Source organism: Charadrius vociferus, unplaced genomic scaffold (genome assembly GCF_000708025.1).
Source record: "Charadrius vociferus isolate BGI_N301 unplaced genomic scaffold, ASM70802v2 scaffold104, whole genome shotgun sequence".
In the NCBI taxonomy this organism is placed as follows: domain Eukaryota; kingdom Metazoa; phylum Chordata; class Aves; order Charadriiformes; family Charadriidae; genus Charadrius; species Charadrius vociferus.
The window spans coordinates 6,686,628-6,714,303 of record NW_009648255.1 but is presented as its reverse complement, the minus strand read 5'-3'; the positions used below and the strand labels follow the sequence as shown (position 1 = coordinate 6,714,303).

Below are 27,676 nucleotides of genomic sequence, written 5' to 3'. Positions count from 1 at the left end.
AATCCAGCGTCACCCCGAACACACGGTGCTTTCTGCAACTCTTCCCAGCACCACTTCCACAACAGGCAAAACTGGGGAGCCCTTCGGCATCAGAAACTTGTGAAAGAAATATATTCAGAACTGTCAATCACACCATGCTAAAATATAATACAACAAGGAAGATTATTAATTAAGCCTACAAATACCTGGATAAGATTTTTAAATATTAAATATTTCAAATTCCTGCTAACTACATGAAAACTAATAAAAACACTCGCAATAAAACACGACTGAAGCCCCCTATGTCCAAGGTAGAGAGAGCGACATTATCCAACTTCAAGAAAAGATCTAATCATTGAAACGTGTTCTAATCCTTAAAAAATCACATTGCGTGAGTCTTCCATTTCTAAGAGCCTTCCCACTGGACCTATCTTAGTTCTCCTGCTAAAATGCCTTACTTGATGCCTATGAGCTTATCTTTCAGTATTTGACCTTAAAGACCAAATCATATGTAGGCAGCAAAAAAAAAAAACCAAAACAAGCCACTTCCTAAATAACTGAAGGCAAACAAAATAAAAACCCTGTATTAACACCAGAAACTTACATCTTCAGATCTCAACTAAGAAAAAAAAATAAATCTCTAGCCATCCTGACTCACTGGGATGTAGAGCAAAGGGTAAGTGAAGTGTTTGCCTCAACGCCACTGTAATTTAGCCACGAATTTCATCACGTTTCAGAGATTTCCTGGCCATAGTCTGTATCTATTAACCTGCTAGTTTTACCTTGACTGCTTCAATATCCTACTGTCAATGGGGCAGGATACTCCAAAAAACCTGAAGTGCAAACTCACGTCACATCTCTGCTTCAAGCCATCCTTCTCTAAGAAGATACCCGCTATTGCATGGATAAGCACCAGATGTTTCCACATCACGCAGATGTGGAAGCACTCAGCTGTATGTAATGAAGTCACTTCGGCTAAAATGTGTTTTAAAAATAAATGCAAGTACATTCAATCCTCCTTGTGCCCCAACATGGTTTTGCTGGGTATTTTTCGTTGGGATGGAGCAAGGAAAGTAAGATCAGTAGTAACGTCCAGGAGAAACGAAATGCTGGATGCAAGGGACAAACGGAGTGTCAGTGACATGTCAGGTTTGTTTTTCTCTGCTTCTTTGCTGCTACTGCTGGAAGACAGCAATAACAACTCCTACTTTATTGGCTAAGGATCTGAGTGAATTCCTACTGTGAACACGCAGTTGGTCCATTAGAAGGCAGAAAAGGGCTTTCTTAGTAAAATACAGCAACCCCCCATCTCTATCACATACATTTTACATCTTAAGAAGGCGCTTTGTACCTCTCACAAAGAAGATAACAGAGGCAGCGCAGTGCATATGGCCGCAGCTGGCTGGTTTTGAAGGAACACCAAATTAAACAATGACATAACCCACCGAAACAGCGAAAGCCCAAGCTGGATCTGCTGCAACAACAAACCACTCACACACAGGACCTCTTCTTGGAGTGCTCTCTTTCCTACTTTTGACTTGCTTTAGCTTATTTTCTATGTCGAAATATTATTTTTTTTTAATTTTATTTTCGGCAGCTTCCCCTTTGCTATTCTATAGCAACAGCCCACACGCTCCGTGGGTTTGAAAAGACGGCAAAAGCTCTGCAGACCAACAAGGGCTGAGGAGCAGCGGCCACCCCTCCATCTTTTTTTGTCAAGTACGCTTTTAGAAACGGCACAGCTGATTCATACAGAAGTAGCCAACCAAGAATAACCATTTAAAATTCTGTTGATTTTTATTAGCGTAATTTCAACGCTACGGGCTGCAATTTCAAAGCGTTCTTCTAAGCTGTGCTGGCACAGAGAAAAAGCTCCCGTTTGAGCCGGCAGGCGAGCGTCCACGTGTGTGGGACAGGTGGAGATACGCTATGTGGTAATGCCTTCTGGCAAACCCTCACGTGTGTGACAGCTATTAAAAAGGTTGCATCTTTGTGGCTCAAACTCTTGAGTCTCTTGGGCTTGACCTGAAGCGCTTCCCCTTCTCATCCCAGAGGTACGGCAGGTTCACCTCTTGGCCCAGGAGGGACAGACGGCGCTGCTCCGTGGGTTGTACGCTGAATTTGCACCAGCTCAATGCCACTCGTCAGATCAGACAGACAGACTTTGAAAATAGGTTTTTCTTCCCCGGTCTTGTCCCTTCTATACGAGCATTAGACAGCACAATCCCAGAGCCCACTGCAGTTCACCAAGTGTGACACTATGAGACTGAAGTAAATGTTTTTTTAAAAAAACAAACCAAAACAAAAAAAAATACACAATCAATCTTTCCCCATTAAGAAATTATTTTAATCAATTATTGTCCCTTCCTTGCTTAAGGTGCAGGAAGGTGCTTAAGGACTGCTGAGAGAACAGTTAAACTATAAGCAAGATTAACAAGCATTACCTCTTTCTTTACTTTCTTCCTTTTCTCTGTCGTTTCTGATTTGGTTGGATTTACAGGAGCTACATGGATTTGATATATCTTTGCAAACATTTTTCTACCTTTTCTTTCAGGATTTTGGAATTGGTCTACCTGCTGTTGCCATTAACGCCTTTCATTTTGAACAACAAGAATTTTTTTTGATTTGACAAGGAGACTGAAAGGTCTCCTGACTCCCACATTCCGGTTAAAAATCTGATGTTCCATTCCTGCCACAAACTTTGCCAGCAAAGAGTAATCTTTCCCTAGACACAATGAAGTTCTTCTTCAAAGCTCTCATGACTTTTTATGATAGCTGGGATGCGTGGCATTGCCTTACCCTTAATTCTTTTCATTTATTTGTGTACTGCTTCAATGCTTTCCCCCTCCCGGTTCTCCCCATTCCCCGTCGCGTTAGCCTGTGGCCGCCCGGCTGTCCGGCTGTCGTTAGCATTCAAGAGCCGGGGTACAACCTGGCACGCAGCCCCCAGCAGCCCTCCCGGTCTGATGAAAAGGGCAGCCACTCAAAAGCAGAAGTAACTTCTGCAAAGATCACCACCTTACTGTTGTTATGACCCCAGGATGCCACGAGTGACCTGGCCATAAAAGCCCTCCAGGTTTCTCCAGTCCCAGGGAGGAGGAGGAGGGGAGGGACAACTTATTGGCCAAGATACCCACGCGTCTTAACGCGTGAAAGACCTCAATAGCGACTCAGAAGGGCGTCTGATGCCAGCTGTGAAATGACGTTATCTGGCATTTACAGAGGGAAGATTTCCTCTTGGGAAGAAAAGGTTCCCTTCAATCACAGCGACTGACTCTCGGGCTCTCGCTTCGCCAGGCGGCTGAGCACCACAAACGCAAACAGTGAAAAGAGTCTCACGCCGCCTTCTCCTTACACAGATGAAAACCACCAGTTTGAGAGTGCCAAAAATTACTGTCTTGTCTTCCCAAGCTGGGCACAGACGGCTCCGTTGCATCTCAGCTCCAGCTTGAGAAGCAGCACGGTCATGTCTCCGTCACCCTCTGAGACGGCCCCAGCAGGTCATCCCATGGCAGAAGTGATCCCTGCACCCTCTCAGAATTGAGGTGGAAAGCACAATCCCTGTCAAACACAGACTTTGACAAGTCTCCAGTGTCACCAGTCTAGGGTTTTAAACTCTCTGACTGCTGCCCCGTGGCAATCAGGAAATGTTTTTCTCCGAAATACTATCTCCAATGCAGGGGGACAAGGGCATCACTGTTGAACCCAAAATAAAACTTAGTTTTTCTTGACCTTCAAAAATATGGTACAAAAATACAGTGCAAAAAAAGGGTCAATACAAGCCTTTGATAGTCTGCCCATTAAACACAATAATAGCATTTTCCTGAGCAAACAAAAAACCCCTAGCAAAATAACCTGCAAAACTGCGTATTTGCACAGGAAAACAATCAGACAGTGCAGCCAAAACAGACTCTATAGGAGCTCCAAACTTGGTCGGGATTAAACGGAGCTCCTCAGCCAAAATTAACAACCTCCTTGGCAATGAACCTCGCAAAGCCACTGAGTTTGCTACAACAATGTGAAGGCAGCAGAGCACTTCCCCAATGCAAAGGCATAGGGCCGCCCATTATAGTCCAAGAAAAACTTTTAAGAAAACAACCATAAGCCAAATTTTGCCCTCAGTGCCAACTCCTCAGCGCTGCTCGAATCAAAAGAAGGAATTAGTGGAGAAATGTCGTCTTCAGATTTCACCGTGGGTAATGAACAGTGTTTTGGGACGCTAGGTTTTAGCAATAACCACGAGTTCACTCTCAGGAACAGAGTCAGAGCTGCTCATCCTTTACGAGAAGGTGGTAAGCAGGGAAAACTTTCTCTGAAGCAGAGCAAGTAGAGAAACTGTGTCATCTTTTCACTGTTCTTGATTTTGTCTGAAGATGTACATTAAAGCAGAAATTTTATTTCGAGGCACTACTTATACTCTCCGCATGTTTTTTAAAAAGGTTAGATTCCACATGGAAAGTCTGGTTTTAAGGGGCCGGGGTGGGATCACTCCAAATTATAATGCTTGAAATACAAAGAGTTTTCATGGAGCCTGCACTGGGATTTCTCACTGTCAACCCAGTGAATGGATGCAGAGTTACAATATTTTCTGAATGAACCCCAGCGTAGCTTTTCTGTTACCAACATAAATTATTGACCCTTTTTTTCCGGATAAAACCTATGAGATAATCAGATTGCAATGAGTGCTGGGGGAGATCACAGTAATCCAGGGAAAGAATGAACACTTTTTCCTTTCCACTCAGAGATGGGGAGACGAAGAGCTCCCGCTCCCCTCTTTAAATCAACCCAAACGCCTATAGATTGACAGCAGAACAGAAATAAGTAATCTTCCTCGAGACAGATGACAATCAACTTACTCGACTAATCCCTGAACTGTTTTGCAGTCAAGTCTGAGTGATGAACTACGATTATGTGAGCTAGAATTATGTTAAAGGGATCATTTCATAAAGATCGAGTGCCAAATTACTACAATGCTAAGATTAAAGAAGGCTGATATGCTGTTATGGGTGCCCTCCCATGCCTGTGATGGAAAGAGAGGTCTCAAAAACATTTAAAAAACCCTGATCTATAACGCCTGTACCAATTAACTACTAGCGAGCTGGAAGAACTGCCTGTGCAACCAGCAGCCCTGAATGGACGAGGGCAAAATACAAGCTCGCATATTTGCACGACCCATTTCACCACTGAGAACCTTTCCAAATATTTAAAATATTTGACAGAAATATCCCCCCGCTTACAGCTCACTCGGAAGGCTTCACCAAAGCTACAGGAATTTCAGCTCGATCTGGATTTCATTGCCGAGATGAAATTCAGGCAGAAGTCACATGAATCACGGTAAATCAAAGCAGCTGCTTCTAAGCACAGCTCCTTACAGAAAAAAAAAATAAACAAAAAAAACCAAACTCAAGCTTCGGGATAAAATCTTTTATAACAAACCTTGGAGAAAATCAAAACGGCTGCTAATTCCGTTGTTCATTGCAATACTCAAAGCATCACCCTGCATTTCTAAACAGAAAGTTTCTATTGCCCTAAAAGAAAATATACTGAAGGTCACAAAAAGCTTTTGAAATCAAATTGCACCCTTCCTCGAAAGGGAAAAACTAACTCATAGGTTTTGTAGCACAGCCTAAGAGAGTTAGGTAAACAATTCCCATTAACTTCAGCTGGACATGAAATTTCAGTTCACCGCCTTTGCAAATCCAGATGAATATAGAGACGGGCATTGTTCAGAACAGCTGGGTATACAAATAAGGGTTGTTCATTAAATTATTAGACTAAAAGGTGTTTTATTTTTTATACTCCAGAGGGAGGAAACGTTCTACCTCTTCCCTATAAATACCCTCTCCCTTCTGGCTCAGTGTCCCAGATATTTCCAAATAAGGGAAACACGGTTCCCTTCCTTTGTCGGTGGTCCACGTTATCTCCTCTTAACTGGTGAGAATACGCTGTTTATCTTGCTCTGAAGCTCTGAGACCTTTGTGTAACTCTTCTCCCCAGCACAGGGATTTAGCCACTGAGCACTTAAGCAGGATGAAAATGTACTCGCTATGTTTTTTCTGTTGGTTGGATATCTATAAATTACGTAAACTCCTAGGAAAAAGCCTCAGATTTCAGTCTTCTGGATTTGACTGTCAGTTGTAGCAGAAGCTGCAAATTCTTGAGATAATACGAAGATCCTCAGGGGGAAGAGGTTGTGCCTTACGTCATTCAGCACCGACTTCCTGATAAATCACGGAGCAGATAGCTTATCCAGCTCCCCCCGGCAAGGAGATCCTGCCGGCAGCATGAACAAGGCAGGGATGAAAGCAGATGAGAACAAGACTATGAGAGTCTCCAGGGGTTAAGCAGGATTGTGACAAAACAGCCTCGGGAACAAACTCCAGCCACCGTCAAAGGGGATTTTAAGTCATCAGGAAGGTCAAGTGAGAGCCCTGGACCCAAATTTCCCCACTCTTTACTAGATATGCCCTACGCTTTCCTCGGTGGACTCGGAGCTGTGTCTCTAGCAGACTGAGCACACTGATGAAGATTAGGGAGCTTCAGCTGAGGTTTATTTTGTCTGAGCTTCCGCGAGGAGACCGAAAAATGGAACCAGAATGGTGGTGACCCATTCCGCCCCACCTGTGCCTCAGAGCCATGGATGCCCAGGAGACCAGCTCTCAGAGCCGCTTATAAAGATGACACGTATCCACAGCTACCCTGATGGTTTGTTTGCATTTCCAGTTACAAAACATCTGGATGAAACCAAGTTTGACATATTTACATTCGACTTTAAAAGTAGCTGATATTGAAGACTGGAGAATAAGGCGGAATTAAATTAAGAGGCAACGCTCCCGTTTAGTTGATGAAGAGAATCTCTTATCAACAACTTCTGGTGACTAAGTTACGACGTTAGTTCTTTAGTCTTTGAAGATAAGTACATTATAAAAATAGAGTGTGCATATATTCTTTCCCTGCCCCAGCCCCCCAGGTTTGCAGGACCCTGTGCTAAGGAAGCACAAAGCGGCCTTCTGCTGGAATGAAGCAATGTGTTGTAAAAGAAGGTAGGACTGCCACGGCGTTCAGGGTTCTTGTAAACTTTGGGTTTGTTCTTGCAGCGTGGAAACAGCAGGAAAACACCCCCATGCTCCCAACATTCCACATACAGACAAACTTCCTTAGACTTGCAAATTCCTGGAAATTATTTTGCATACAGTGGACTTGTGGGAAAGAGCTCGTCAAGACGCAGTAGAAGGAACCACCCACGGGCAGCCCAAAGCAAACCGCTGCTGGGTTTGGGCTGCGGAAAGCAACGGCCAAGGGAGGGAGTACGTTAGCACAGGGCATGGACTTGCTTCTCAGTACCGCTGGTCTACTTGTGATATTTAGCTTTTACCTTTCTCCATCAAAGGCCCATGATGCAAACCAAGTTTCACGACAGCAGAGGAAAGGGAGACTTGTTTCTCTGCCTCAATGCTGTCTCTCTCGGTGATGCTGGATATACATCTTAGCAATTCTTTTTGCTGAAGAAAATATATAAATTAATGCTTATCTGTGTAAACTATTGCATGCGTACAGATTGACACGAACTTGGGAATGTACTTCGCTTGAAATCTGCATAATGTCAATATGCTTCTAACATATTCATCCGTCCATACAGAGCTCACTTATGTGGTTATTTATGTGACTATTGGGTAAAATAATCTTTGGTAAAGAACCTGTGTGGCCCAGTTAATAGCGTTGACTCTGGTACACAAAGGTGTATTCTCACCAGAAGCATCTGAAAATCCATAACCTTTTTTTTTTTTCCCGCCTGGACAAACAATTTCACTATTATTTTAGAGAAAATACAAAAGACAAAGAATGTTTAAGAAGTAGGCACATTTCCAAATAGAAGCAAACAAAACCACAAGCTCAGTCATGACGCGAGAGATAAGGTAGAGGCACGAGAATATCACACTGGAAATTCCCTGGTGTCACAAATTAACTGTGGTTTCTCAAGTTCAGACTAGTGCCCTAATTAATGCATCCTATTTCCTCTCACTTATTAAAACTTAAAGAAAAACAGCATGCACGGAACACACAACATATATTTCTAATTAGATAGAAGTCTAAACAACTCAGCCAAGTAGCATTTGCTGAAACTATTACAAAAAAAATGCAGTAGGAACAGTAATACTATTCAGATTTCATATGTGATGCTGATCTATACTCACAAGATTCAACACGTCTCTGTTTCCAGTAAACATTGTTGCACATTTCATTACTTGGTAGAATACTAAAAATCATATATCCTGACAGATGTATTTTAGTCTTCGGAGTGTTTTTTCCATGTTACTAATAAAATCACCGTGTCAGTTTTGACGGGCTGTCTTCATGACACAATCTTGTTAAATCTCCTTATTTTATAGAAGCAAACAGATTTAGGGAAACGGGGGAAGCTGCACTTATGTGGAGGTATTTTGTATATCAGCTGAAGAACCATTTAGGACAATTTTTTTTCTACACTGCTGTAACAAAGGTCTCTATTATTATGTACCAAATCTTCCTTTCCTGGATAAAAGAATTTAAGTTACGTATATTGCCATAGTGTTTCTCAGCCTCTGTGCTCACATGGACCAAAAGTGATGAAACTACTCTTTTAAGCTTTTAAATCTACAGGATATGCAGGTACAGATACAGATACAGCCCAGTACGCTTGTAAAACACATTCAGGACCGAAATAGAAAAGAATTGACAGGATCTAGAATGAGTAAGTAGAGGAACTTTGCCTGGTTCCTGTCAATGTTGAATCACAGCTCCCTCAATTTCCCTTTAATCTTCAGGCACTGGGTTCAAAAAAACTTGATGCCATTAAAAAACAAAAACAGAAAAAAAACCCCACTTCCTAAATATATTTAAATGTTATAAAGAAGGAAGAGGGAGAACAGGCTAGGGTTGTATCAAGCAAGCGCCAGCTCAATTTATTCTGTAGGTTGTCACCCGCTGTGCATCAGGCACTAACAGCTTGGGGAGCACATGCCACACAGCCCAGGGACACTTGCTGGCACCAGTGCTTGCTACCATCGGCCCAGGCTGGCCACACCACTCAACTTTACTTCTTCACCTCAGAACTTCTGTTTTGCCGAGTTCAGTACTTATACAATGTTTTCAAATCAAAACCACCATCGTTAAGTTCTCTCGCTAAGCCCATTTTCCATGTGTTCCTGACACGTTCACCTCAAAGAAATGAGCCACATCTCCTGAGAAACGCCCACCAGCAATGCAGGCAGGACTATGAAGCACCTGAGGCAATGGTTTTCACCTCTGGGAGTACCTGAAGGCTGCATCAGTGCACAAAATCAGATTTACAAAACCCCAATGACAGGAAAGCAATATCTTCGAGTTTTTAAGCTGGTTGTACACATATGACAATGGTACTAAAAAGTTTATAAACTCTCTGTAGTCTACAACTCTTTGAACTATTAAAAAATTCCAATCTTTTTTTTCTCCCTTCCTCATACATAAAGCATGCCAACTCCACGCGCAAGAAACCAACTGCTCAGAGAAATGAAGCGGACATGAAGTCAGCGTTGCTCACCGTGGGCAGCCGAAAAGCAAGTCTGCTTTTCAAAAAAGAGTTAGACAAGTTCACAGACAATAGGTCAACAAGCAGGCACCAAAAGGACTAGGCGGGACTAAACCCTGTATCGTGCCCAGCAGCTCTGGATGCTGGTGGAGAAGCAGGAACTGGTGGGCAGGATGGGCCTGGGCTTGCAGGTTCTCCCTCAGCAGTATCTCCATCGCCACTGCTGGAGACTGACCGCCGGGCTAGATGGGCCTCTGCTTTGACCCAGGGTGGTGAGGCACTGGCCCAGGTTGCCCCAAGAAGCTGTGGCTGCCCCATCCCTGGAGGTGTTCAAGGCCAGGTTGGACGGGGCTTGGAGCAACCTGGGCTGGTGGGAGGTGTCCCTGTCTATAGCAGGGGGGTTGGAACGAGATGAGCTTTAAGGCCCCTTCCAACTCTAACCATTCTTTGATTCTGTGAGACAGCAGGGCCACATCTTCTCAAATCACCACAAAAAAACACTCTTTATGGAACTGTTACGTAAAGGTGCATGCGACCCCCCCGGAGCTGCCTCCCTGCCCAGGCGAGGTCTGTTTATTCTGGCACCCAGTTCCCAGCACCCACCCAGCTCCTGGACAGGATGCACATAACAATCCATCTCCCGCTTTCCACTTTTACCCATTTGAAGTGTTTTAGTTTTGGCTATCTTAGGTTCTTCAAACTTGAATGAGGATTAAAAAAAAAAAAGATTTTATCTGATTTGCATGAAGGAAAAAAAAAATGTTTCATTAGCAAATGGGCAAAAGCATTGTAAGAATGTTCAAAACTGCTTGTGTTCCCACAGTACTTGCAGCCGCACACAGAACTTCTCAAACTACCAGATCACTACATGACCAAGAAGTGAACCACTGAGTGCACGAGAAGGAAGTGACTCAGACTGAAATTCAAAAAGGACAGCATGAATGGGACAGGATTTCCGCTTATGGCTCTTTTTTACATGGCGAGGCTCCTTTGTAAAAAAGGAACAAAACAAAAAAACCAACCTTGATCCCTCCTCTCCCATTCAGTTTTTAAAACAGCTCTGCAGAAAAGCTACAGTACGGATTTTAAATCAGAATCCTTGCAACGCACCTTCAAGTCTTCTCCCTGTACAAGACAGCATCCATCCTACCACAGCAAGAATTGCTAACTTTTCAGGCAATTATAAGTCATCATTTTCCTTTTTTGGGGGGCCTTAAAATGGCATATTTCCAGCACCCCACATAACCAGAACTCTTTCTTTAAAAGTGCACCTCCCAACACGAAGGCACGTTGCTGTCAATGGGAAAGGCCAGAGGAAATGCGCTTAAATCCCCTACCTGAAACTAACTTCCCTACTAAAAAGCGGTGCCGATGCTGTGCTGCAGGGCCAGCCTGGGATAAAGGCACATAACAGAAGTACCGATGTATTTTTAATGTACTGTCGTGCTGTACAGAGCACAGAGTGGTAGATAGGAGCACAGGTGGATCCGCAACTGAAGAGGTGATTGAACAAAAAGTACTCCAGAATCATTTGCTTACTTTGTTCCAGTGCTATTGATGATGCTATCACCCCACTTCTTCCACCAGTGCTGAATCAGCTTTTTCAAAAACGCCTGGTTCTTTTAATATTAGAAGGATGCAGTAAATTATTGACACACAGCACAATTTTCCTTGAGTGCTTACTCAAGTGTCATGGGCATAATACATCCAATTAGTGTACATTTTGATGAAAAAGTACATTGTTAACTCTTAGTATCTCATGTCGTGTGATCTATGTCACACATTTTGAAGGAGAAAAGTAAAGTTGTCCTTGCGTTGTACACCGAACATTTTCTTCAATATTATTCTTACAGTACTTGGTAGTAGCCTCAGTGCAGTCGCAGCAGAGATGGCTTGGAGGTGCTCTGTAGGGAGCAACATGTCTCCTGTGAGGACGGGCTGGGAGAGTTGGGGGTGTTCAGCCTGGAGAAGAGAAGGCTTCGGGGAGACCTTACTGCCCCTTTCAGTCCCTAAAGGGGCTCCAGGAGAGCTGGGGAGGGACTCCTGATCAGGGAGTGGAGCCATAGGACGAGGGGGAACGGTTTTAAACTGAAAGAGGGGAGATTTAGATTAGATATCAGGAAGAAATTTTTCCACTCTGAGGGTGGTGAGCCCTTGGGGCAGGTTGCCCCGAGAAGCTGTGGCTGCCCCATCCCTGGAGGTGTTCAAGGCCAGGTTGGACGGGGCTTGGAGCAACCTGGGCTGGTGGGAGGTGTCCCTGCCCAGGGCAGGGGGTGGAACTCAATGATCTTTAAGGTCCCTTCCAACCTAAACCATTCTACGCTTCTATGAACACACCCCTCAAAGAAATTACTACTGAGAAACAAAAAGCAGGACAAGCATTTACTTAAACACAGGCGCAGCAGATCCAGGAATAGAAACGCCTGTCTTCCCCTTCCCCGTCACAAACGCCACTGTGCAGATCATATTCCTCTACCGATTAAAACAGGCGCTCAAATCGCCTTTCAAAGTGTCATCTTTGGAGCGGACGAGACCGCCGGCACGCACGCAGCGGCACCCTCCTCCCCACGTTCCCAGTGCTGGGACAGCTTCCAACATTTTGCTCCCGAAAAGCCCAGTCCCTAAGGAATTTTGGCTGTGCCAGTGTCGGCTCCAGTGGCGTCCGGGGCTCCCAAAGCCCCGCTCCGGCAGAGGCAGCGCGGCGGCGGTGACAGCAGCTCGCCAGGAGCTGGCTCACCAGATCACTCCAACAGCCAAACACCCAAAATAAACACGCCAGCCACTGCTCCACCCCCCCCCCCCCCCCCCCAACCAGGTATAAAATGACAGGCTATAAAACACATCACCATCTCGATTAAGAAATTCGTGCAAACAAACCCATCAGGTCCCATTCTCCCTCACTTTACTCTAAGTTCTATTCTGAATTCATACATTCCTACTCGTCTCTTAAGAGTTTTTTGGCTAAGCAGTTTTCTAAATAAAGACTCTCATTCTCTACGTATTTTATATATATATTTTTATAGTTTTTTCCAGGCTATTCGACAATTTTGGAAGCAGCCACAGAGCAGCATCAAATTTTTAACTATTGGCAGGCTTGAATCAGTACACATCCACAAAATGTGGACGTTTAAACAGCTTTGCTGCTTGTTGCTTCTGACACATTCTTTTTCTCGGCTATTCTAACCACGTTGTCATTGTAGCAGCAGGGATCGAAATTATCAGCTGTTCCCAGATTGCTTTTAACTCTCACCCCAGTTACCTGTATGGCCATGTTAGTCAGGTATCAGTCAATAAATCCCCAAATAATTCAAGAATCACAGAATCATAGAAAGGTTTAGGTTAGAAAGGACCGTGAAGATCGTTGAGTTCCAACCCCTCTGCCATGGGCAGGGACACCTCCCACCAGCCCAGGTTGCCCAAGGCCACGTCCAGCCTGGCCTTGAACACCTCCAGGGATGGGGCCTCAACAACCTCTCTGGGCAACCTGTTCCAGTGCCTTACCACCCTTAAAATGAAAAACTTCCTCCTAATGTTTAATCTAAACCTGCCCTCTTCCAGTTTATAGCCATTCCCCCTCGTCCTCTCACTACAAGCCCTAGTAAAAAGTCCTTCCCGAGCTCTCCTGTAGGCCCCCTTTGAGTACCGGTAGGCCGCAATGAAAAAAAGAAGCAGAAGGAAAAAAAGAAGAAGCAGAAAAGATAACTATAAAGCAGCAGATATGATTAGAAGCTTATAAATGCCAAGTGGAAACTTATGGTGGTGTTTGGTGGGAGACATCACAAAACCTCTGTGACAACCTTTCTGCAGAAATTTCTATATTGGTACACATGTATGACTGTAACAATAAATTTTGACGTCAAAAAGCACACATTTGACTCCACATTTGTGGGGTTTTGGTGCTTTTTTTATTTTTTTTGTTGTTTTGTTTTTTTTCTTTTAGCATGAAAAAATTACTCCTATTTGTGCTTTGGCCGTGCCGTAGAGCAGTCTGACAGTGACTCTGGGGCTGCCGTCTCCGGGCGCAGATGAAGAACCTAATTTGAAAACATCAGTGAGCTGGATTTATCAGGAGGGTACAACAACTGATGCTTATTTGCACGGTCTCCTGTTACGGACTTTTTCACCATTTGGGGGAAGACTCCATCATTTTCAGTTCCCAGTCGCACGGCGTGCTCTGGCTGACGGGCTGGCTGTGCCCCAGCCCCGACATCACTGATTTTCTTGGCATTTTAAGAGTGCTTACACTCTTCTGCTGGAGCACAGCGGACTGCTCCAAGAGAGAAAAATTAGACGAACACAAGGGTTGCAGGAAACCCTTAAACTATGTATTTTTAAATTAAATCTAGATTATTTTAAAAGTGATCATCCAGGCTGAATCAGTACCTACTGAAGCTATAGTGCAGTTTAGCTGTTAAGACTATGCTTTATCCCGGGTCTTTCACGCAGGTGCTTCTACATACCTCATATATTCCATCACAGAGTAAAAAAATAACCAAACCATAAATAAGACTACTAAAGGTTGTATATGTTGATTGATAAGAAATAATTAGGAAGTCTAAAGTAGTGATTCATTTTCTTGCATTAAAGCACCCCCAAATACAGCTAATTCCAAAGACCCCAAAGCATAGCTGCAAATCCTCATTCTTTACCAAGCCAGCAGCATTTTTTTCCCCCCCTTTGGGCTATCAATTAAGTTACTTTTCATGAGTATTTATTTCAGTTACATCTCACAAAAGTAAGAGTACACAGCCAAATAAATATACGCAATATATAGATAATGGAAAAACTACGTTGTATGGATAAATTCACATGAGAGATTTCAAAGCGCGCTACATCATAAATATCTTAGACCATGCTGGATATAAGCTTGCTTACTACATAAAAGTCTGTTCAGCCAGCTGCAGTTGTAGCAGTCAGCAAAGAGACAGGCAGAGAACAGAACAGTGGAAAGGTATAATTGATTATAACAAGTCATTGAGCTAAATTTAGGTAGAACTGGCTATGCGTAGAACGGCTTGTGATAAAAGAGTTGATGAGATGAATGACCTAATGATTTACTGTAGACTTTCAATTTCTTAATGATAAGCCTACAAAAATGTTGAGGAAAATTAATTTAAAAGTTACAGGATTTATTTAACCACTAATTCCAATGGCTAAGATGAAGCATTTTCTTCTCAAATTTCTTCTGTTTCAACTAATCCTACTTCCACTGAACTTTCCCATAAGAAAACTCACTTTTTCAGCAATTGCCTCTAAACTTTCTAGTAAGTTTACTACCTTTACCCAAGAGATGCAAAGTAGTGCTACCTAGCAGTCTGGTTTTGGTTACAGTTCAATTGTCCGTAAGGATTTTTGCGCAGTGTCAAGATCCCTGTATGAAAACCAAAATAAACCCAGAAACTTGCCCCAAAAATGCATTTCTGTTTCCAACAGATAGAAAGAGAATGATGCTGCATCTACCAGGGAGCAGTCATCAAAGATGGGGAGGTACCTGGTTCCTCTTACAAAACAAATATAGTACAGCGAGCTCAACTTTTATATTTAAGTTCACACTGTATTAACACTGTCTCTACGTGTGGGTGGTAGTGTTTTTTGGCGTAGTTACTAGAACCATATACAGGCGGTCATAAGCTGGAAAGGTGCAATAAAAAAAGAATTAAAAATAAATAAAGCTGTCTTTACCATGCGGGTCTTGTTCATTTGACTTTGGGCTGCTTCTCGCTCTGCGCTCTGGTTTCTTTACGGCTGGAGCCCCTCCGCCACCGCCACCACTGCTCGCTCCGTTGTGGCTCTTCGCGTAACCGTTATATACAGTTGTGCAGTTGCCTATATGGCTTTTGTAGATGGATGAAGGAGGACTATTCAGACGGTTTTGGCGATCGATCTGCCTGTCTTTGAGTTTTTTGTGCTGTGGTTTGCTGTACTGATCTTCCCTGGTAATGTAGCTGGACATCCCATATAGTGGTATGATTTCTGAAACGAAAGGGTTCACCCATGTTAACTCAGAACAACAAAATCTCTGATTTTTTTTTTTTTCCAGAAAATCAACTTCCTGACTATCTCCAAATGAAACGGTGCCAGATTTTCTTGGAGATGGATTTTAGTAAAACAAGTGGTTTTTTTTTTTTTTCTTAAAAAAAGCTTTTTTGCAGGACTGATCAATTTTTGGTACTACATTAAGTGCGCTCATTTGCTGCTTGACATTTTATAACTCTTTGGATGAGCCCATATGAACAAGTAAAATACAGCAAAATTAGGGCAACAGTTTTTCCCCCCCTCCTCTCCAGTCTTTGTTTTTCAGGGACACAGATTTCAAGGAAAAATCCAGGGAGACTGATATTTAGGAAAAAGCCTTCATGAGTCCACAGCAATTTAGCGGTTTCTTCCCCAGGGCCTGAGTGGACAGAACAAGCTGGGACGCCCTGGTTTCAAGCTGCCATCACTGATTACATGCCATTTAATATCCCAGTATAAATAGATTTTACAATCGAGTCAACTGTGCTTGCCTAAGGAGAGAAGCACAGCATGAAGTGGAAGCTTTGCATAAGTAAAACTGTTCAAAAAAAACGTTTGAGAAATATTGTAAATATCATATGTACACTTCAGATACACTTCATCAAATACAATGCCCCCTTCCCCGCTCCAAGAATGACTATCTCTAACCTAAGGTGGGTCAGCTTGCAGGAATCAGATTATTTTCTGCTTTTCTCTATAGTTCAAGCTTCCTTTTTGCGCTCCACTTCAAGTCTGAAGCTTGAAGGAATTCATGCCCAAAACAACAGGTTTGCCTTTTTTTGCATAGTAATAATAGATACTCGATTTATTCCTCATATTTTTTTTCTACATCCATTCAGAAGTTATTGTACATACTTCTGAAGCAAACAAGCATCCTATCCAGCTCTTGGAAGCTTTGTAAGTTGAGATTCCCTTGTATACTGTATTATAATTTTCCAAGTTGTTTCAACTAGCCAGATTTTCTTTCTTTGCTATTTCAGTGTATCTTGGCCTTCATCTTTCCTTATCTAGCTACATGATCATATTTATTTGCTCGCAGCAACTAACTGCCTCAAAACAGCACGCCACAAATAAATAGATCGTTTTATAAGTCACTGTACAGCAAATGGGAAACAGTGGATTAATATTCATCAGTACAATATTCACCACTCCAATTATTTTAGTGTTACAGGTATGGGTTATTCCAGTAAAGCAACTGAGAATTGGATTTTATTTTATTTTATTTTAAAGTTGAATCTGCTTCTTGGTATCTCCAGGCTACAGAAATATTCACTAGCAGCTCTGCGTTCACTTTGCACACTACCGTGTCTGCATGCAAGACTTTGCCAAGCAGTCTGACAGACCGGCCTGTTCCCTTTTCAAGAGAAAAATCCCCCTCTTGTGTATCTGATGGCTACACCGTCCTACTGGTTTCCTGAGCTTCCCGCTTCCTCCTTCCCAGTATAATGAAGTTAAATGTCAGCTGTAAGGGTCATTAGAATCATAGAATGGTTTAGGTTGGAAAGGACCGTGAAGATCGTCAAGTTCCAACCCCCCTGCCATAGGCAGGGACACCTCCCACCAGCCCAGGTTGCCCAAGGCCACGTCCAGCCTGGCCTTGAATGCCTCCAGGGATGGGGCCTCAACAACCTCTGTGGGCAACCTGGGCCAGGGCCTTACCACCCTTAAAGTGAAAAAATGAGAAAATGAGGTCTGTTGGTGAAAAGCAACTTCAACGGGTAGCATCAATGGATCCCCCCCCCCTCTCTCTCTGCCTCCCACTCCAGCAGAACCCCACCTCTGGTGATATGGCTTAAACACGTTCTTTAGAAAGGGTCTGAACTCCAGGTAGTTCAGCAGTAATGCAAAACCATGAATCCTGAACTGATTTCCACGTTAAACATCCCAAGTAGCTTTGCCGATTACTTTTTTGGTTAACGCCCTCTTTCAGATTACCCAGAGCCTTATCTCCAGGGTGGCAGAGACACAACAGCGCATAGTTCAGACAAAAATATGCCCCTTTCACTCCTTTTCTTGCAACTATTTACTCATGGCCTGATTAGGGTTGCCATGCTACCCTTTGGTACTGAACAATGCTTTTCAGTGACTTACTGCACAGTCCCAACCAGAATAACAAACAGAAAACGCCTGCTATTTCTTGGAAAACCACCATGGCCATGGACGGCTGGGGGGGGAGGCAGAAAGCACATCACGGCCAACAGGAAGCGGTATCCAGCTTTTCCCACTGGAAACAACCACGGCAAGCCGTGCTGGGATCCAGCCCTCCATACCCATCCTCATTCCCAAGCCAGGACTGCCGCATTTTGTCTCCCGGTTTGCTGGACAATGCTGCATCGAGATGCAGCAAGAGCAATCGGCATGACTCACATCCCTAGTCTGGAGCACGGGATGAGACATTTTTTCCCCACTGTATTTACAAATCAAGTTAAAAATGATTTTGTTTCTGCAACCTAGTGTTGCAACACAGGATTGTCCCGCATTGCCGCACACTGGATGGCTACACTCCCCCAACGCTTTCCTGCTCCGGACGTTAAAGCGGGAGGCTCCATCCATGTGGGCAAAACCACTCTACAAGTTCTGGAATTAATTGCCAGTCTTGGTTTCGCTTATCCCTAAAACTTGCTGAATGCAGGTGTGAAACGCCAGTTCACCTTGTTCACCTTCCAGCTCACCTTGTTCTCCATATATTGTAGGGGGAAGATGATGCTGTGGGAAAAACTGTGGTGGCATGTCCCCGGGTCCAGTGACAGGAGGATAAAAAGCTGTGTGAGAGTTGTGAATAAAATGGGGATGGTGTGTCAGGTACGGAGGTAAGTGATGGGTCGGAGAGATGGCCGAAGGATAGCTGGGAGGGTAACACTCCGGAGACTGGGGGGTAACCACCACCCTCCGAACGCCGGTGTTGTCTTCTATCACCTGGAAGGGAAGGCAGGGAAACAAGCACGTTACGCAGCATCTGAACCAAACATTTTTAAAACAGCGCTGTTTACGGTTTGTTCTCCCATTAGAAAATGGTGGGTCCTCAGGTTTATTCATAAACACGTTTCTAAAATTAATATCAGCAGAAGTAATCATAGTGGTGACGTGGCTTTTCTTGGCGACTCGGAAAGCCACACTCATCACTGGGAGACTTGCTGCTGCTGGTGATAACTATGTGGGTAGGAGACAAAATGAATAACCTGTATTTAAGGGCGTAAAACAATTGAAAAAGGAACACAAAGCACCAAAATAAAGAGTACTCACTAAGACCAACCTTACATTCTGCCCGTAAAATTTCTACCACTGATTCTGACAGCACTCTGAGCGAGTAGGGAGTTAGGAACACTTGGAAATTAGCTGGCACTGCTCTGGCGGAGACGCTGCGTGTGTGCACAGAGACATGTACTCTGCAGGAACCTGTGGCGTTGACACACGGTTTTAAAAGAATTGCTCTGTTCACAACAGGTATCTGTTCAAGACAAATCATAGGGCAGAAGGGTTTTTCTTCTGCTACAGAGCTGGTCTATACGTCCGTGCAAATCAACTCTGGAATACGCATAACTTGGCCCCAAATGCCATAGTTAAAGCATGTAAAAACAGATGTAGGAAGGTGGAAATGTGCTTAGGTTGAAAAAAAGTTTTTCAGCTTATAATTTTTCCAGAGCTGTATTTCTGGAGAACAGTCAACCAGCCAAATTTCAGGCCAGACTTAGGAGCCAAGCTTTTCTTGAAGCTTATTCAAAAAACTTCTGCCTTTTCTGGAACTTAAAAATACAATTACTATCCCTTTGACTCTGTACGTTGATGTGCATAAGGTAGAAAAGCACAAAGGAAGCATAATTTAGTTCCATACAACAAACAAGGCTGTTAAAAAAAATCTAATTTTTTTTCTAAACTGACTGATGACACACAGGTGGAATAATACAGGTGATGAATGCCTCATATGAGATAACAGGAATGTGCATCAAGGGCACCTGCCATAAGATGCTGCCACTCCCAGCTGATGACCATCAGCCTTAGCTGGAGTCATCTACCCCTACAGCAGCATCAGCAGAAGAGACCCTGCTACAGATCCCCACGCTCCAGCGACTCTCTAGCCTAAAACACAAAGAAAAATTGGTTTATGCTGATGTACCTCGTGGGCACGTGGTTGTTTCTGCTGACTCTGCTGCAGAGGGCCAAGCCCCATCCAAGAGGCAATGCCCCAGCCCCCAGCGGGGGCCAACTCTGGCATCAGCTCAGCAAGTTACCGCAGGGTAAAATTCAGCGAGTATTTGCTGACCCAATTCCTTCCTTCGGCCATCTGTGTGGCCTAAGGTTGTATGAATTTACGCCTGTTCGCTACGGGCTGCGACCACAGACACGGACAATTTCTGCGGGTTGGCTGACCTCCTACGGAAGAAAATTTTCTATAGAAAGTTAATTCACTTACTTGTAATTGACATTTTACATTAAAATAAAATGCTATGCTGAATAACCAGAACAGAAATTGTTTGGCTTAATGTACTTAATCCTAACCTCTATACGTAAAACCTCAGCTAGCAGTTTGTCATGGGCTAGCTTCAGGCCTCCCATCTCCGCTACTGGTTCTACTCGACTTCCACAGCATCTCCTGTCCTGGCACCAGCTCTGAAACTCGCACTCCAAAACCCAGAGAAGAGGAAAATCCTGTTCCATTTAGCACATATTTGATAAACAGGACTACTTATTTAGGACTGTGTAACAGAAATGTTGGACTTAACTCTCTTAGACTTGGATCATGCTCTAATTTGAGATAGCAAATTCCTACATCTTGATGTGAAAAGTTTTCATCATGGCTTTAACTAGTCCAAGCCCCAAAGACAACTTTAGGCTTCCAGGTGGGTATAAGCTCTTATCTGTGCATCTAGACCAGACTATACATGTATTTTGTGCCCTAGTGAAAGATGAATATGTTAAAGAACAGATTTAGACAGAAAGCTTGTACTCCGTAGCAGCACGCAATGTAAACCCATATTTAAAATTATTAGGATTTCTCTTCCTGAACTAACTGCTAGGGAGCCGGGAGGAAAGGTCAGATCCTTCAAAGACAGTTTCGATGAAATTATACTGCTAGATGAAACTATAAAATACCAGCAGCAGTGAGCGAAAAGCCAGAGATGAGGGGACGAGCCAGCCTTCCACATGACTTTCATCAAAAAGAGAAACTCATATTAAAAAGAGAGACTCATATTAATATATTTGATTTGTTTCGTCCCCGACCACAAATGCTGACAGCATTCCTGTTACTTCATGTGCACATGTTCCAAATAAGCGCAGAAACACAGGGGACCTTGCAAAAAAATTACTTTATTTCCCTGTCCTACAGGGCATTTTCTCCCTAAAGTAGGAATTACAGACTTATATGTAAATTCCTGAGGCTGCACACACCATCTTTAAGCATGATATTCTGTCCTTAACAGATCATAAAACTGGTAGTCCAATGTATTATATATTATATGCATTAGGTAGCTATAAAACCAGCACAGGTTAAGATTGTAAATATATCTGGATTTGTAAAACTCGCAGTGTTCATCAGAAAGAGGAAATTAGTTTTGATCCATTAACGTGGCAGAGAGGTTAAACTTTGCTATTTGAAGGAGAAATCCACAATTCTTTGTATCTGCTCAAAACCATTTGTCTTGAAGATCATCAATTCATCAGGAAACACGTTGTCTGCTAAACTGTCTCTCCTTCAGTGCCCTGAAGCCCTGACACCCTGATCCCTGTTGAGGTCTCCAGATGCAACCGGAATATTAAAATTGCTATTGCTAATTTTAGCAGTTTATATTTACAGAAAACAAATTATCTCTGGTCATTTGGCACCTCAAGCTAAACTTTCATTATTCTGCGTTTTTCAAACAGTTACTAGTTAAGTTGTCTTTTGCTGTTATTTTTTGTGCTTGCTGGTGTAACTGGCCTGCCCCCTCAATAACAATATTATTATAGCATAGTTCTGTGTGGTTTTTTCCATATTTTAGGGAGCTTAATTGCTGAGTGAGGTAGATGATAGCTGAGCTTTCAGGAGAATCTGGATGAACATTACTCATACACAACAAAATTGCCTCCCCCATCAGTTGCCACATTTTGAGAATACCGTTTTAAATGCTATTTGTTTTACATTAAAGATATCACTGTAACAATGAAAACTAATTCACATATAAAAAGCACATCACTGGTCTATGTTCTCTTATTTTTCTCCACTGAAATTTAATATTACAACCCTAGGAAAGAGACAGGCATGTTAATTTTGCACAGGTAAACTGTACCTGTATTTTGTGAGTTCCAGTTAACAGAATACAATCACTCTCATTCTGTAACACACATTTACTGAATGGGTATAATATGGTAATATGGAATTAATTTCCATTTGCTTTCAAAAATGTTTTCGTATTTCACTTAAACTTAGTGTGCTAGATCCAGCAAGGACATCTGGAGCACTGACACTGGGTGGACCACGACCAGTACTTCGGGAATTTCATAAACTAATTTGAAACTTCATTCATAAATCAATCTGTACCAGAAAACAGTACAGAATGAGCTCATCCACAAGGAACTTGGATGTCAACATTTTATTTATTCACTTAATAAATTAAGGATGCCAATCCAAGCTCATGCCAGCCCTGGCAAGTTTGCATCACTGTCTTTGCCATCCATCACGTACAAACACCACTATTAAATCTGTACCTTGGACTTGGAAAAGAGACGGATGAACATCTATAACACTGGCAAGAACACTGGGGCATTTTAAATCTAGGATGTTACAGATCTTCAGGACCAACGCTCATGAACTTAAAGGATTGTCCCTTTATAGCTCGCTCCATGCGAGCGTGAGATCTGCACAACCTTCCTTGTGTTCAGAGCATTTGGGAGGATCATCCTGTTAAAGGATGACTCGATCGATCGCAGTCTACAAAACACACAGAGAAGCTCTGTGAGCAGTAAGCCATACAAAAACAAAGGGTCTGTGGCTAACAGCTTACGCTAGCCAAACCTGGGTTTGGAGAACACCTCTCAAGGTACAGGATGTACCCAGGACCAAAATCCCGATTGCCAAGGATGTGATGGATATTCTACCACTTTAAATGTCATTTAAGACTTCCCTCTTTCTAGAAGTTATGCTCCAGTTGTGTCAAATGCTATGTGCTTCATGCAGGAATACTAAACTGCAGGACCAAGGCTTGAGTTGCACAGTTCAGACTACATGACCCCAACATTACCTCCTGACAAAAGGAGTCTTATCAGTTCTATGCATACTTCATGCTCCAACCAGTAAATTAGTCCTTTAGCCTTAAAATATCCGTGGCAGAGACCACATCTTAACAACTCTGTAAATAAAATCAAAAGTGGAGTTTCATGCCAAATTTTCACGTCCAACCACACCAGTAATTCCTCAAACTCCAGTGGAATCGCTCCAGATTTATTTCAGAGAGAGCGCTCCTCAGCCAATAGCCCTAAGCTAACAAGTTCATGATCGTGCTGCTTGATATTTCCCTTGTTCTAGTTCTCCTCTTTAGAACACCCCAAATCCTACTTCCCTCTTCCCCAACATACACGGTGAAAAGCAGAAACAACAACCCATGAGGATGTCCTCAAATTTAATAGCGTGGCATCCAAATCACAATCTTTAATCTTCAGATTATGCTAATACCAGGGAGCCACCGTGCTCTGGGAGGCAGAAGGAGGCATTGGGCCACAGACCCCAAGGGCACGTAGCCTCCACTGGACATCCCAGAGGAGAGCACGGTCCCAGCCTGCCCGGCAGGACTCCTATGGCAGGGAAGGGCTCCATCCACAGCTCAGAAGTGGGACGGGCATTAACAGCTTGTGCCCAGCTCCTGACAAGTCACAGAGGCTGCTCCCTTCTTCTCCTTCGATGTGCAACAGTTGAAAGCAAAATTGTTGCCTTCGCAAGCATTTAATCCAAATTTCTCTACCATGCCAACGTCTGCAGCTAACTTTCACAGTAGCAGTATTATCCCCCAAGAGCACAGCAAAGAACTTTTTCTCTCTTTTAAATTTAACTAACCCTCAGCCAACAAAGAACTGCGGAGACGTGAACTCTGATCTGATCCTTCAGATCTGCCTGAGGTGCACAGAGATTTGTCTGCTGAGAAGGAAATGGAATAACTGGCTGTATTGAACCCATCTTTGGGAAGAAAACCATAGCATAAAAGATCTGAACTGGTGGTGTCTATTTGTCTTCTATTATTTCCCTGGATGTTTTCCCACCCTGGCTAAGCCTCATCATTGGTAACATCTCCTTAACATCAACAAACCCGGCTTCTAGTCACGACTACTAACAGAAATAACCATTTTTCTGCTGCTTCCAGTGGAGCTGATCTTGCAGGGCACACAACCTCCTGCCAATTTTTTTGCTGATCATTTTCACAATACCGAAGAGGTAATGAAGCATCATTTTAATGCAGGGTTGCAATCACTACATAACTAATGTAATATTTAAGTCTCATACTCACAGCTCCAACAGGCCTGGCATATTAAAACGGAAAAAAGTTGTCATGCCTTTTTCTAACAGGCACTGTTACTTCTCTGCAGAGGTATCTGCTTTCTGCCTGACTCTTAGATGTACATTTTGGGGACAAATCAATCAAACAAACAAACAAAAAATATATATTTTGATGCATACCTCAGAGTGCATTAATTTGCTTCGTGGCCTTTCCCTTGCCATTCTAAATTTTAGTTGCGTTCTCATCATTTACCATAAAATAGAGTTTTTAACTATGAGGCAACAGACAAAAGCAAGAGCAAATAAGGCAGGGACATTTATTACAGTAACAATTAATCTGTTTACTACACACTTTCAACTACTATTTCATATGAAGCAGCCTGAAAGGCAAAAGGTTCGCTGGTCACGCAGCAGAACACACATTCAGCTGCCGAAAAGCACCGAATACAGAGTTTTCCCTTAAAACTTTCCAACGTATTTCCAGCTCCTTGGAAAAATTTCTCCAGAAGAGAGTTGGTTGGGTTGTTTGCATTTTTTTTTTTTTTTTTGTTAAGAAACTACTTTAAAAATTCCTCTGTACGATACAGGCCAATTTATTAATATTAGGTGAGCACATGAGGAGTATTAAACAACAAATGCTGTCTCAAAGCGCATCCCAACCACCCACCTCGGGATGCTCGAAGAGCAGGGGGACGCTGGACCAGCCTGCCGTCCTGCCCTCTCCTGCGCTGGCTAACAATGTCTCCCATACTTGAGGCATGTTTTTTACTCTGTTCAGAAGTTAAAATACCACAGAGCAATTGCAGTGTTTTGTGGGATTTAAGTATGACGCCATCCACAATTTTTCAGAATTACACAAGCTCACATGTTTCCTGGGGAGGGGAAGGAATTCCAGGACATCATCTATTTTCTGCTTAACGAGATGCCAAAATATATGTATCAAAAGTTCTTATGCTATTCATCAAGGGTATTTGAAATACTTTGTATACTCTTAATGAAGCTGTCAGTCCAGTCCAAGTGTCAATGAAAGTGGTGAAATTATTGGGTTTATTGTTCACAGCTATTCTGCCTTGCATCAACCTTTCTTTTTTTTTTCTTTTTCTTTGTGTCCTCCTTACTTCAGAAAGAGTCTAAGCTTTGCAGAAGATGGAAGGAACACAAACAACCCAGTAATCTGAAGTGGTTACTTACAGAGATGAGCAGTAGCTGTTCAAGAGTTCCAAACCCTCAACCTCTTTTCATTTCTTCCATAAATAGATAATTAAATTACATTTATTCTTGAAAACAAACCCAAACCCGCAGTTCTTGATACGCTGCAGGATTTCTGCTGGGAAGATACTGAGGATCAACAAGGTATTTTATAGCTACAGTGGCTCCTTTTCTCACTTCCACCGCTCTCCTACCCCTTCTGACTGTCACACTAGAACTTAAGGCATCACCTAACAACGTGGACTCCCCTCCCTCTCACAAAGGGAGACAAGTTGCACATATAGGCTCAGTCCGTATGCACAGTTTTTGCTAGTGTTAAAAAAGCAACTGGTACCCATACCAGTGTGTGAAGGTGAACGTGCACGCTCGCTTGTGCAAACGTGTGCTGTCAGTAAAGAGTATGAAAATGTGTGTTACCATTTTCACTAATATTTCTAAATTAAACTTCAACCAAGTAGACTTCTCTATACGGATCAATGCTACTGCTTTCATATACATTTTAAGTCTTCAAGAAGTGTACCTGTGAGATATAACCGGGAGGCACGTGAATAGGGGGAATGGATCCATTGGGTGACATCATGGGAACCTCTGCTGGTCCTAATAGAAAGAGAGAGAAATAAGATATTATTTTTTATTTCAGTTAACAAAATTGCACAATCGCTCAGAAAAGGCTAAAAATAGCTTTATTTTTGAAGCCTGCAATAACAAAATGAGCAGCTCCACTAATTTCTGGTATATGGAAAATGCCTTGTGCCATCATTCTGAGAATAAGATCATTGTTCAATGACTTTACCATATATTCCGTTGAAATAATATTTTCATCATAAAACAGCTAAAACATAGACTTTATATTACCCACTGATCAACTTATACGGCATTAAGCAGTAACACAATATGTCCTTTAGCAGCCCACAATTCCTATATTGAAATCTGGTTAAGTTATTCTTGTCGAAGGCATGGGAGCAGAGAACAAAGCAGAAACTGTGCAGCCTGGAATTAGGCAGCTCCCAAGGAAAGCGTCCAATTGTAGCAAAAAAAAAAAAAAAAAGTCACATATGTGAAAAACTATCTATCTATTTAAGAATGCACAAAGACCAAATTCATTATCTCAGCTATTCAGACTAACCTTGGAATGTGGTTATACAAGCAAGAAGCTTATGGTTTCCACTCTGAAATCCAGCCCTGAACATGCAAGTTCCATTTTGAGGCACTGAGCACAAATATAACAAAGCAAGTGCCATAAGCGTTCGACTTTTGCAAACAGAGCCTCACAGCTAACAGAAAGCGCCCAGGTAAAATGGAAAGAGTTCGCTCGATTGCTCATTGATTCAGCCGTTAAAATCGGGAACATCACACACAGCACTCAAGAAAATGAACCCCCTAAATGTCAGACAGCTGCGTGCAATGCAAGTTTACTACTTTGAAAAAGAAAAATTAATTTCATTACTTCCTTATTACGTATTAAAATGTTTACACTAACGTGTTAGTGAGCCCATCTGCCATGGGCCAAGAAAATACCCATGGCCAAACTCTTGAGCAGAGTTCAGAGAGAACTCTGCTCGTTGTTATTGCAACCTGAATTTTAGCTTTGACTGCCAACACAAAAGATAACTTCATAACCTCCTGTGATGGAGAGGCCACCTAATATCTCCAAACCACATCACGTTCTAGGGAAGGAAGCTAAACACTAAAACACGCGAAGGACTTCAGGCACAGATGGGACAGAATGGCCTTTAGGAATGACTGCTCCTACAGTTTACACAAATCTCATGAAATCCCCAACAACGAAGTGAGCCATGGTCTGTTGCCTGATAGCAGCAAAACCATTCCAAATTAAATCATCAAAAAGTCATTCCTTATCCACCTACACTTTTATAACTCCTCAGGCTACATCATACAATGAGCAGCACTTCCCACCCTCTCAAAATCCAGGTTACACCCAGGAATCCATCCGAGTTATTTATATCTCCTCTGATCTCGGTTCGTTTTCTCTATCCAGTTATTTATAGTCTAATCAGCACATATGTTTTTTTACTAGTCACATCTAGATTTGAAATACAGAAATTTATCATCAGGTGTATTAAGCATATGGAAACTCCGAAGTTTAAATTAGAAGAAGTCATTTTAGGTGTGTGGTTCTGTTGCTCTTCATAACTTCCCTATACTGAACTCTGTGGGGAACTTTACCCATACTACACCCCCAATAAGAAAAGAAAAGTCGTTATTACTTCTCCTTCTTCAGCTCATATGGGTTCCCCCCCAACACCTTGTTCTATAGCCTTTTCGACATTATTTGTCTCCCCAGATAGTCAACAGTTTTAGTGTGAATGGAAAAAAAATTCAGCGCGAAGAGTAAGCAATTTGGGGGATGGGGAGTTGCCATCTAAATAGTTCTTTTTAAACCCATCAAAAACACGAAGTGACAACTGGTTCAGAAGGAACATTACAGAAATATGATTTCG

At 42.7% G+C, this 27,676-nt stretch overlaps 1 protein-coding gene across 2 annotated transcripts in view; it reads right to left on the bottom strand.

Moving 5' to 3' along the window:
• The window catches only part of FNDC3B (fibronectin type III domain containing 3B), a 174,570-nt gene that overhangs the window by 86,411 nt on the left and 60,483 nt on the right, over positions 1-27,676 (bottom strand). For both annotated transcript variants that reach the window (XM_009884448.1, XM_009884446.1), the window contains exons 3-5: positions 25,735-25,811; positions 18,214-18,457; positions 15,209-15,499 (exon numbers count right to left, since the gene is read on the bottom strand). In XM_009884448.1, coding sequence (XP_009882750.1) covers positions 15,209-15,499; positions 18,214-18,457; positions 25,735-25,811 — 612 coding nt within the window. The remainder of the gene's footprint in view (positions 1-15,208; positions 15,500-18,213; positions 18,458-25,734; positions 25,812-27,676) is intronic.